This window comes from Oncorhynchus keta, chromosome 15 (assembly GCF_023373465.1).
Source record: "Oncorhynchus keta strain PuntledgeMale-10-30-2019 chromosome 15, Oket_V2, whole genome shotgun sequence".
In the NCBI taxonomy this organism is placed as follows: Eukaryota; Metazoa; Chordata; class Actinopteri; order Salmoniformes; family Salmonidae; genus Oncorhynchus; species Oncorhynchus keta.
The window spans coordinates 30,841,171-30,854,140 of record NC_068435.1 but is presented as its reverse complement, the minus strand read 5'-3'; the positions used below and the strand labels follow the sequence as shown (position 1 = coordinate 30,854,140).

The 12,970-nt window shown below is 42.1% G+C and overlaps 2 protein-coding genes across 3 annotated transcripts in view; both read left to right on the top strand.

Moving 5' to 3' along the window:
- LOC118394762 (solute carrier family 22 member 23-like) overlaps positions 1 to 12,970 on the top strand; it is a 457,726-nt gene that overhangs the window by 153,528 nt on the left and 291,228 nt on the right. The window lies entirely within an intron of this gene.
- Positions 1 to 12,970, top strand: part of LOC118394766 (adenylate cyclase type 1-like) — a 61,693-nt gene that overhangs the window by 4,528 nt on the left and 44,195 nt on the right. For both annotated transcript variants that reach the window (XM_052463842.1, XM_052463841.1), the window contains exons 2-3: positions 4,234 to 4,383; positions 4,717 to 4,835. In XM_052463842.1, the coding sequence (XP_052319802.1) occupies positions 4,234 to 4,383; positions 4,717 to 4,835 (269 nt within the window). The remainder of the gene's footprint in view (positions 1 to 4,233; positions 4,384 to 4,716; positions 4,836 to 12,970) is intronic.

Genomic DNA, 12,970 nt, shown 5'->3' with positions numbered 1-12,970 from the left:
ATTGAGTCTATTTCAGAAGAACAGAACAGAATAGCACACTCTGGCTATGCCAAATGGATGTGGGCAACGCTAGTTCATTTAGCAGACCAGATTTTCTTCGAATTCCGTGGCATTATTGTATAGTATGAAGAATACAATTGAACAAAGCTGAGTAAAATAGAAAGGATATTTTCTCCAAACGATTTGACGGAGTGCACACATGCGGATATTCTGTGTTGAGAGGTTAACAAAGAAATAGATACTCTTATGTGGTTAATTTAGAGTTATTAATATAACTTTAGTTGTGATACAAACGTTGGCCTATATGTTATTTTTAAAACATTCTAAGGCTGCACGATGAGACTCTAATGATGATTTGAAAAATGTAGCTTGAATGGCATGAATTGAATGAGCTCTGCTTTGTTTTTTGTTTTTTTTTCGCAGGCTGTACACACTACATCAGTTACTCATTCACAATTTGACAAGCACTTGATAATTGATAACAATTGTTGGAAAAATTACTTGTGTCATGCACAAAATAAATGTCCAAACCGATTTGACAAAACTTTAGTTTGTTCACAAGAAATTTGGGGAGTGGTTGAAAAACGAGTTTTAAATTATTCCAACCTAAGTGTATGTCAATTTCCGACTTCAACTGTATTACAGCAGACCTTGTAAACATCAGTGGTGAATCACCAATCAGGGTCTATAGAAAAAATTACTGCTGGTGAGGAAGACAGGCTGACATACAGTGTATGTGTGTGTGTGTGTGTTTGCTTGTGCATGTGTGTGTGTCTGTGTTTGGGTGTTAAAGGTCACATCTCCAGGCCCAGTCATGCTCAGCCACATGGAAAACACTCAGTTTACACAGGCTCTGTCTATCTGTTGTTCTCTCCTACCTGACCTACACTCAGCTGGAAGCATAGCCCACTTATGTTTACCCCTCTGTGCTTACACACACACACACACACACACACACACACACACACACACACACACACACACACACACACACACACACACACACACACACACACACACACACACACACACACACACACACACACACACACACACACACACACACACACACACACACACACACTGAGTGATTGCTTCCAAATGTGTATTGACAAGACAAAGCAAATACTTCATTTTTGACTTCAAATTAATGGTTGTGAATGTGCAGTACATCTCTTTTCTCTTCCTCTGTCTATACTATGTATCAGTCCGTTAATGTGCAATGTGTTTAGGCCAGGTGGTTTCTACTACCTCAGCTTCACTTGGCATTTTATGCATTAAAGGGTCAATCAGCAGTTCAAAGAATACCAAAGCGGAGCACCCGGCCACTGATTTGGTAAATAGCTGAGGAGTGGGACTGGAAAATGTAACCACTGTAACATTCATAGACAGAGCTATGGATGCAAGGACTGACCATCCATGAGATACAATTATACTTTTAACCATGCTTTGAGGCTATGCAGTGTTTGTTTTCAATTACATTGTTTACCAACAAAGGTGAAAACAAGCTTATTTGAAAATGGCAGTAATTTGAAAACGTACATGTCCATTATCATTTAATTAATATTTAACCTTTATTTAACTAGGCAAGTCAGTTAAGAACAAATTCTTATTTACAATGACTGCCCACACCGGCTAAACCCTAACCATAACGATGCTGGGCCAATTGTGCGCCGCCCTATGGAACTCCTGATCAAGCCCGGTTGTGATACAGCCCAGGATCAAACCAGCGTCTGTAGTGACGCCTCTTGCACTGCAATGCAGTGCCTTAGACTGCTGCGCCACTTGGGAGCCCATTTCTCCATACTTTCTCGTTGTAGACATTCAAGAGCGGCCTGGAGTGTATTTTTTTAACCCAAAATAAGAATTTCCTATTAACATTAAATTTTTTTATTCAAACATCCCCTGGGCCAGATTGAATGGGTCCAGTCTGCCAGTCATTCTGCTAACGGTAGTGAAACTACCTTCAACATCCTTCAAACTTCACACAGAGACATAAATGGTACCCATGTGTTCATCTGACTCTGGGTAAGTACAAAAAGGGGCTTGATTGCCAAAAATGTCTCAATGTCCCTTTTGAGATCAGAGTGACAAGTTAGGCTACAACATATTGGTAGCAAACAGAATGAGCAGTGGTGTGAATTAGAGCCACAAGCGCACAGCCGCCTCTTCCTTTATCATCTCACCACAGCGCACAGCCGCCTCTTCCTTTATCATCTCACCACAGCGCACAGCCGCCTCTTCCTTTTATCATCTCACCACAGCGCACAGCCGCCTCTTCCTTTATCATCTCACCACAGCGCACAGCCGCCTCTTCCTTTATCATCTCACCACAGCGCACAGCCGCCTCTTCCTTTATCATCTCACCACAGCGCACAGCCGCCTCTTCCTTTATCATCTCACCACAGCGCACAGCCGCCTCTTCCTTTATCATCTCACCACAGCGCACAGCCGCCTCTTCCTTTTATCATCTCACCACAGCGCACAGCCGCCTCTTCCTTTATCATCTCACCACCACATCATCTCACCACAGCGCACAGCCGCCTCTTCCTTTATCATCTCACCACAGCGCACAGCCGCTCTTCCTTTATCATCTCACCACAGCGCACAGCCGCTCTTCCTTTATCATCTCACCACAGCGCACAGCCGCCTCTTCCTTTATCATCTCACCACAGCGCACAGCCGCCTCTTCCTTTATCATCTCACCACAGCGCACAGCCGCCTCTTCCTTTATCATCTCACCACAGCGCACAGCCGCCTCTTCCTTTATCATCTCACCACAGTGCACAGCCGCCTCTTCCTTTATCATCTCACCACAGCGCACAACCGCCTCTTCCTTTATCATCTCACCACAGCGCAGTGGCACCGCATCAGTCAGTCTATATTTCAGATGACGTCAACATAATGGCTTTTTAACCCACGGAGCGCCGGGATTTTGACTGGTGATATTTCAATATTTCAATTTTGTAAATATTCCATAATAAACAGCTAAAATAATTAATTATTTTTATAATGTTCAATTAGCTAACGGCCCATCCAGACCGGGCCTAAACTACAGTATATTGAAACAAATTTCACACATATAATAATAGATGTGAGCCCAAAGACAAGATTAAATAGATAATGGTCTGATGGGTGACAAAAGTATTAATTGCCAAATTGAGACTGATGACCAGTGCAGCATACATTGACAGCATCCACTGACAAAGAGCTGACCAAAAAACACTTTTTCAAATCATCCTGTAGAGGTCCATGCTGGCAAGATGTTTTGATTGCTATTCCCTATCGGAGAGAGCAGATTCTAAGCTTTCCAAATTCACCTGGTTTTGCCAAACAACTCTCAAAATGGCACAGAATATGGTAATAATCTAACCTTTTCCTAGTATAACCACGACTCCACTCCTCCTCTTGTGAGTGCTGGTGGAAAACAGTGATGAATTGTATTCTGTTATATCCCTTTATATTCTTACTGTAAAATACAGTATATGTGTTGACTGTGGTTGGGCAGGGAAATGAATACAAGCGTGTTATGTATGCTAAATTGACAAGTTGATTTCATTGGCATGGCGAAGCCATATAGCCTCGGCAAGTACTGTAAGTACCTATACATAAAACTCAACATGCTATTCTGTTCTTTTGAAATAAATTGTCTTTTGTATCATGTTTAATATGACCTTCCTAAACTAAATATGAATGATTTCTCTGTGATTGTGGATATTACATTTGATTTATTTGACTGCCGGCTATTCTACTGTTAAACATGCATACGGTCATTTCGACCGTCATGGTGCTTTAGTTTTAGTCTTTTATGATATTTATCTCAAAGGACTGCTAGAGTGTTAAATACACTTCATTTGGAAAAGTCAGAGACAGGTCGGTTCAATGTTTTTATTGAAAGGAAGTTATTAAAATTCCCAAAAATTCCAAACAGTCAGATTGACGTCTTGGCGGTTGTGGTAATAAAGAATTACCGAAAGTGACCTTCTCGTTCCACAAAAGAAATGTGCCAGTGTTTCCCCTAGGATTTTGGAACAAAGCTGCATCATGTATTTGGTATTTAAGACTGTCTTTAACTTGAGAGCATAGTGTCGCTCAGTTGGTGTGAGAGCATGGGACTAGGAATACTGAAGCCACACCTTCAATTTCCGCAGGGATCCTATGTCACTTTGGATGAAAGATTATGAAGTTATGTATTCTAAGTGGCATAATGTTGTGTTGTTTTTCTGCTTGCAGCTGGTGGCCAACACAGTGCTGTTTACCAGTGTGAACCTCTCTGGATTGTTTGTGCGCATCCTGACTGAGCGAGCACAGAGGAAGGCTTTCCTACAGGCACGCAACTGCATCGAGGAGAGGCTACGCATGGAGGATGAGAATGAGAAACAGGTAGAAACACACACACATGCACACACACACACACAAATTCCCACGGACACACAAGCATGCAGACACACAAACACACATTAACAGAAGGCATAAGGGTAAAATCAGGCTTCTATATTTCTCTCATATTATTTCTTTAAACACACTTGGTGACTCATTCACACTTTTTTTTCTCCCAATTCCGTTTGTTCCACCACCTTTTATCTCTCACTTTTCTTATCTGCACCACCACTAACACTCTCCTCTCATATTCTCAAGTCTGATTGACTTTTAAGTTTACCTCTCTTTCCTTCTCCTCACGCTGTCCCTCTCTCTCTCACCCACCCACACACAAAGGAGCGACTTCTGATGAGTTTGTTGCCCAGGAACGTGGCGATGGAGATGAAAGAAGACTTCCTGAAGCCTCCTGAAAGGATCTTCCACAAGATCTACATCCAACGCCACGACAACGTCAGGTAGGACACCCATCCAAACTCCAAAACTCCCAACCCAGCGTCAGGGGTAGAAACTTGGCATTGATTAGCTCCGATGATCATTTAAACGATATGGCTGCGTTTTAGAAGTCTCTGGAAGTCTCCTGCCGATAGCTTAAAATATGATTGATTTTATAGAACTGGGTCTGCTCTACTCATTCGCCTGCCCAGATAACAAGTCACTTTGACGAATGGTGCTTGTTTAATCAAAACTGAATGAATGTCTGCAAGATCACATTATGATAGTATTCTACATACATTTGAAGTGGTTGAAAAACCTGCATTTCAACCACTCCACAAATTTCTTGTTAACAAACTATAGTCGGTTAGGACATTTACTTTGTGCATGACACAAGTAATTTTTCCAAAAATTGTACAGACAGATTATTTCACTTATAATTCATTGTATCACAATTCCACTGGGTCAGAAGTTTACATACACTAAGTTGACTGTGCCTTTAAACAGCTTGGACAATTCCAGAAAATTATGTCATGGCTTTAGAAGCTTCTGATAGGCTAATTGACATGATTTGAGTCAATTTGAGTTAATTGGAGGTGTATCTATGGATGCATTTCAAGTACTACTTTCAAACTCAGTGCCTCTTTGCTTGACATCATGAGAAAATCAAAAGAAATCAGTCAAGACCTCAAGTCTGGTTAATCCTTGGGAGCAATTTCCAAATGCCTGAAGGTACCAGGTTCATCTGTACAAACAATAGTACTCAAGTATAAACACCATGGGACCACGCAGCCATCATACCGCTCAGGAAGGAAACGCGCTCTGTCTCCTAGAGATGAACGTACTTTGGTGCGAAAACTGCAAATCAATCCCAGAACAACAGCAAAGGACCTTGTGAAGATGCTGGAGGAAATAGGTACAAAAATATCTATATCCACAATAAAACGAGTCCTACTGTATATCGACATAACCTGAAAGGCCGCTCAGCAAGGAAGAAGCCACTGCTCCAAAACCGAAAAAGCCAGACTACCGTTTGCAACTGCACATGGGGACTAAGATCATACTTTTTGGAGAAATGTCCTCTAGTCTGATGAAACAAAAATAGAACTGTTTGGCCATAATGACCATCATTATTTTTGGAGGAAAAAGGGGGAGGCTTGCAAGCCAAAGAACACCATCCAAACCGTGAAGCACAGGGGTGGCAGCATCATGTTGTGGTGTGCTTTGTCGCAGGAGGGACTGGAAGGAAAATTATGTGGATAGATATAATGAAGCAACATCTCAAGACATCAGTCAGGAAGTTAAAGCTTGGTTACAAATGACCCCAAGCATACTTCCAAAGTTGTGACAAAATGGCTTAAGGACAACTAAGTCTAGGTATTGGAGTGGCCATCACAAAGCACTGACCTCAATCCTATAGAACATTTGGGGGAAGATCTGAAAAAGCGTGTGCTAGCAAGGAGGCCTACAAACCTGACTCAGTTACACCAGCTCTGTCAGGTGGAATGGGCCAAAATTTACCCAACTTATTGTGGGAAGCTTGTGGAAGGCTACCGGAAACATTTGAACCAAGTTAAACAATTTAAAGGCAATGCTGCCAAATACTAACTGAGTGTGTGTAAACGTTTTACCCACTGCGAATGTGGTGAAAGAATAAAAGCTGAAATAAATCATTCTCTCTGCTATTATTCTGACATTTCACATTCTTAAAATAAAGTGGTGATCCTAATTGACCTAAGACAGGGAAGTTTTACTAGGATAAAATGTCAGGAATTGTGAAAAACTGAGTTTAAATGTATTTGGCTAAGGTGTATGTAAACTTCCGACTTCAACTGTAACTAGCGTTTGGCATATTACTTGAACATGTGATTACCGTGATTAAGGTAACCAGTAACGTTATTTTAATTGACATAATTTATACTTTTCAATTTAAATTAGCAACGGAATATCATGTGCCGAGAGAGAGTTCGGGGGCTTGCAAAGATAATCTTGTTCTGCAGCTGAAATGTACCATATACAGTGCATTCGGAAAGTTTCCAGACCTCTTGACTGGATAAAATCAAATAAAATCTTCTCATCAATCTACAAACAATACCCCATTATGACAAAGTAAAAACTGGTTTTTAGATTGTGTGTGTGTATGTATGTATGTATATATATATATATATATATATATATATATATATATATATATATATATATATATATATATATATATATATATATATATATAAGTATTCAGACCCTTTACCCAGTACTTTGTTGAAGCACCATTGGAAGCGATTACAGCCTTGAGTCTTCTTGGGTATAACGTAACAAGCTTGGTACACTTGTATTTGGGGAGTTTCTCACATTCTTCTCTGCAGATCCTCTTAAGCTCTGTCAGGTTGGATGGGGAGTGTCGCTGCACAGCTATTTTTAGGTCTCTCCAGAGATGTTTGATCCGGTTCAAATCCGGGCTCTCGCTTGGCCACTTAAAGACATTCGCAGACTTGTCCCGAAGCCCCTCCTGCGTTGTCTTGGCTGTGTGCTTAAGGTCGTTGTCCTGTTGGAAGGTGAACCTTTCGCCCCAGTCTGAGGTCCTGAATTCTCTGGCCCAGGTTTTCAGATCTCTCTCTGTACTTTGCTCCATTCACTTTTCCCTCTATCCTGACTAGTCTCCCAGTGCCTGCTGCTGAAAAACATCCCCACAACATGATGATGGCACCAACATGCTTCACCGTTATGGAACACACTGGAGGGATGGTGCCAGGTTTCCTCCAGATTTGACGCTTGGGTTTGCTGTTGTAATGGTTAAATTGGCATTGAGCAAAGCTTCTTGTGAGCTGACAGAGGGGCATTGTGTCTCAGTCAGTGGTTGGTGTCAGTGTTTGCCAGATGGCATTAGCTTGCACAGAGTGTTACCGACCAACACACTGGTTTCGCTGGAGGGGGACCAGCAATTTATTCAGTGGGTTGACTGAGTGCTTCTTCGTCAGTAACTCTTCCACTTCCAAAGAGCTTTTTTGGCTCCTTCCCTCACTCCTTTCCTCCCTCTCTCTCTCCACTTTCCTCTCCATGCCTCCTTCCCTCACTCCTTTCCTCCCTCTCTCTCTCCACTTTCCTCTCTCCATGCCTCCTTCCCCCACTCCTTTCCTCCCTCTCTCTCTCCACTTTTCTCTCTCCATGCCTCCGTCCCTCCCTCTTTCTTTGCAATTGAATTCAAAAGGCTTTATTGGCATGGTAAACATATATTTACATCGCCAAAACAAGTGAAATAGATCATAAACGAAAGTGAAATACATAATCAAAAATGAACAGTAAATAGTACACTCACGAAAGTTTCAAAGGAATAGAGACATTTCAAATGTCCTATTATGGCTATGTACAGTGTTACATCTCTCTCACACTCTCCCTCTCTCTCTCTCTCTCTCCTCTTCTCTCTCTCTCTCTCTCTCTCTCTCTCTCTCTCTCTCTCTCTCTCTCTCTCCCTCTCCCACCCTCCTGTTGCTACTCTTCACTTGATTATCAACCCCTCTTGTCTTCCTCTCCCCCACTCCATGCTCTCTGTCTCTTTCTTCCTCTATCCTCCCTCTACTCTCCTCCTCTTCCTCATTTTCTTTATTTCTCCCTTTTTCACTTTGTATATTTATTTCCTTCATGTTGTCAGAGGGGTGTTGACGTGTGAGGTGGGAAGTTTGCTTAGCCTCGGGATTAAGCCTCTACAGGAGATGAAATGCAATGGACACTAAACTGTTTAGCGTAAGGCTGTGTGTGTATGTTTGTGTGTGTGTGTGCCTGTGTGTGTGTGTGTGTGGTTAAATATGGACACATCTCAGTGGAGTGCTGCTGATTGCTATGTGCCTCTCACTGCACCAAAGGGCTTTAGGCCTTGTTCACATGCAGTTAGTGCCCACTGACGATCTACTGAAAGAGATCCAAGCCTATTGCAAGGGGTGAATAATATGATGAAGGTCGGCTGCAATTGAAAAGTAAACAGTGGTACAGTAATTTAGTCAATACTTTGTTATTATGTTCCGCGACTGGATTTGAAATGAAATGATTATGGTAGCTTGGATTATTATGATACGGTGCCGGTGTGGGTAGTTTATAAACACTTAAATATTATGCCGTACTAATAAACGTGTCTATAAATAAGAAAAATATGAAACATTGCCAAAGTTAAGCCAAGAAAAACCATAGTATGTTACAGAGCATTACCTCACATGAAATGCCAGCCATAGAGTATAATGCTCCTTGATAAGGGAATCTTCTTTGCAAACGAGATAAATTAATAGATGCTTTGGATTGTATTCATCTCTCAATTTACATCACATTAAGCTGTGTCTGTGTTGCACTGAGAAGGAAAGAGGGAAAAGCAGGAAGGTAATATGCAATGGTGTGTGCAGAATTATACTGGGAAAGGAAGAGAGGGAAACAACATAGATGGGAAGAGAATTAGAAAAGCAATGCATCAGAGCCTTTAGCTCGTTTGTGTACTAAACAATGCATCAGAGCCTTTAGCTCGTTTGTGTACTAAACAATGCATCAGAGCCTTCAGCTCGTTTGTGTACTAAACAATGCATCAGAGCCTTTAGCTCGTTTGTGTACTAAACAATGCATCAGAGCCTTTAGCTCGTTTGTGTACTAAACAATGCATCAGAGCCTTCAGCTCGTTTGTGTACTAAACAATGCATCAGAGCCTTCAGCTCGTTTGTGTACTAAACAATGCATCAGAGCCTTCAGCTCGTTTGTGTACTAAACAATGCATCAGAGCCTTTAGCTCGTTTGTGTACTAAACAATGCATCAGAGCCTTCAGCTCGTTTGTGTACTAAACAATGCATCAGAGCCTTTAGCTCGTTTGTGTACTAAACAATGCATCAGAGCCTTTAGCTCGTTTGTGTACTAAACAATGCATCAGAGCCTTTAGCTCGTTTGTGTAGCATCAGAGCCTTTAGCTCGTTTGTGTACTAAACAATGCATCAGAGCCTTTAGCTCGTTTGTGTACTAAACAATGCATCAGAGCCTTTAGCTCGTTTGTGTACTAAACAATGCATCAGAGCCTTTAGCTCGTTTGTGTACTAAACAATGCATCAGAGCCTTTAGCTCGTTTGTGTACTAAACAATGCATCAGAGCCTTCAGCTCGTTTGTGTACTAAACAATGCATCAGAGCCTTTAGCTCGTTTGTGTACTAAACAATGCATCAGAGCCTTTAGCTCGTTTGTGTACTAAACAATGCATCAGAGCCTTTAGCTCGTTTGTGTACTAAACAATGCATCAGAGCCTTTAGCTCGTTTGTGTACTAAACAATGCATCAGAGCCTTCAGCTCGTTTGTGTACTAAACAATGCATCAGAGCCTTTAGCTCGTTTGTGTACTAAACAATGCATCAGAGCCTTTAGCTCGTTTGTGTACTAAACAATGCATCAGAGCCTTTAGCTCGTTTGTGTACTAAACAATGCATCAGAGCCTTTAGCTCGTTTGTGTACTAAACAATGCATCAGAGCCTTTAGCTCGTTTGTGTACTAAACAATGCATCAGAGCCTTTAGCTCGTTTGTGTACTAAACAATGCATCAGAGCCTTTAGCTCGTTTGTGTACTAAACAATGCATCAGAGCCTTTAGCTCGTTTGTGTACTAAACAATGCATCAGAGCCTTTAGCTCGTTTGTGTACTAAACAATGCATCAGAGCCTTTAGCTCGTTTGTGTACTAAACAATGCATCAGAGCCTTCAGCTCGTTTGTGTACTAAACAATGCAGTAGCAGTGAAACAGAAAACTGTTTGTATCTGATTCTGTCATGCCATACTATTCGCTAGACAGCATCAGATACATGGGTTACATATACAGTCCATGTCCTCTGCCTCAACGACAGTGGCAGTATGATCGGCAGCACCTGTGTTTTTACTCCAGAAATGTGTAGTCTTCCTTTCTATTTCTTTTCCCTGCCCAGCTCTGAAAGTGCCAGAGCAAAGGGGTTGAATACTTACTGACTCAAGACATTTCAGCTTTTCATTTTTCATTCATCAGTAAACATTTCTAACAACATAATTCCACTTTTACGATATGGGGTATTGTGTGTAGGTTAGTGACCAAAAATATCACAATTGAATACATTTTAAATTTGGGCGGGAACACAACACAATGTGGAAGAAGTCAAGGGGTGTGAATACTTTCTGAAGGCACTGTAAGACCTGAGGCAATTTTGTAAATCCGTCACTTCCTGCAGCCTTCAAACCAACGGGCAACACACACACACACACACACACACTCCATTGTCCCACATTACTGGCAACATGCCCAATCCTACTGACAGTCTGCTATTGTTGCGTAACCCAGACAGACAGGCAGGCAGGTTGCCTCACAGTCATCTCCTGAATCCCACCTGACACATTCTAGTCTGGCTTGACAGGTCTAGATCTCCTAGAGCACGGCCCTCTGGGGACTTTACACCTGTTGATGATGTGCTGTCTGTGTGTGTGTGTGTGTGTGTGTGTGTGTGTGTGTCACAACACTGCCGGCCTCCCTGTCCTCTCACACAGAGAATCAGCAGAATTATTCATCCAGGAAGTAATTGACCCTCTGCTCAGGGTAGCTTTTATCACTGTGACCCACATGCCATCTCATCAAGCAGGCTCTTTACCACTGCCACCAGTCTCTACAAGAGCCCTGACGTCAACAACTCTCCTCACACACACACACACACACACACACACACACACACACACACACACACACACACACACACACACACACACCTCTAGCCTTGAACCCCTCCGAGTTGCTTTGCAAGCCTTTTTCACACACAACAAGATTACATTCCAATCACGAGCACTAGGCTCGCCTGGCTGCTTCAGAAAGGCTAGGCTACATTACGATACAATACAATGTTTATTGGTCCATTATACACTGAATAGAACATAAATGTGTTTTGGCAGGTTTTTTTTGTCCGTCACAGCAGTACTCAGCCCAACCACACATTAGTATAATAGGGAGATGGCAGAGAAGTCCCCTGGAATGTGATGAGATCTGGCTGGATGAGATGATGGAGGATTACATGGCGAGGTCAAATACAGTATGTCCGCCTGGCCTGGCGATGCGGTCTTGCGGGCGCAACACAGACTGGGAGACAGCGCTGTCTGAGAGGCTCGGTCCAGGGTTTAAATGCCCCATGAGACCTGGGGCTGGGGCGCTGGGGGAGGATATTACTCAACACTGGGCTAATAACATCTGCTCACAGTAATGGCTCTAATAGGATGATTTGTTTATTGGGGTCAGGGCTGAAGGGAATATGGCTGGTCTGGGATATATTATTGGCACCCTTGATAAAAATGAGAAAAACATATGGTAGGCCTAAAAAATAAATATTAAAATATACCCTAGTTTATTGTATAGCGGATTATATGCACAATTACCTTCTATAATGGTATTTCAGTGTTTGGTTGGTTAAATGTGATACACCACTCCGTTTTTGTAGTTTACTACTTGACTCATCTCTCTCCCGCTGTCTCACTAAGCCCCTTATCACTCAAGGAGCGCAGTTGTTGTTGCTCGACCACTAGATCATATGTCGATTGGTCACTATTGTGAATCCCGAACCACCGCCTCGCCCCTACCAACTCGCTTGGCGGGTTCTCTGTTGTCATGTGTTGCCGACAAAACTCAGAGGGTGACTTCCAGGGAACGGCGAGAATCAATCAACTTTGGGGCACTTGTCACTTCAATGATGCAATTCATGTTCCACTTTTAAATAATAAAATGAGCATGACATTCAAATTAACACATCGTTTTACAAAATATAAACCTTAACAGTTCACCATTTTAATTTGGGAGGTAATTCATCTTTTACATGTGTCAAGTCTCGACATCAGACATACAGTAAACAAAAAGCTTCTCCATTCTTTTGTGTGAAATTGCAAACTCAAAGATAATGTGTTGCCCTTATGGCATAAATGATTCCACTTAGGTATGAAGCCGCCAGCGTTGCAGGCTCAGTCCAAGTGCCATTGCAATTGTAATATTTGGTAAAAAATAAGGCCTAGATCTTTTGCACACATTGTGCAGCCCTACGTAGCAGTGTGTAAATTGAAATCACTCATGTTGTGTTGCCACCCTAGGGTCATGCACAACTCGTAAAGCAAATTTAGAACTTATTAAAAAACCTACAATACCGTCATGT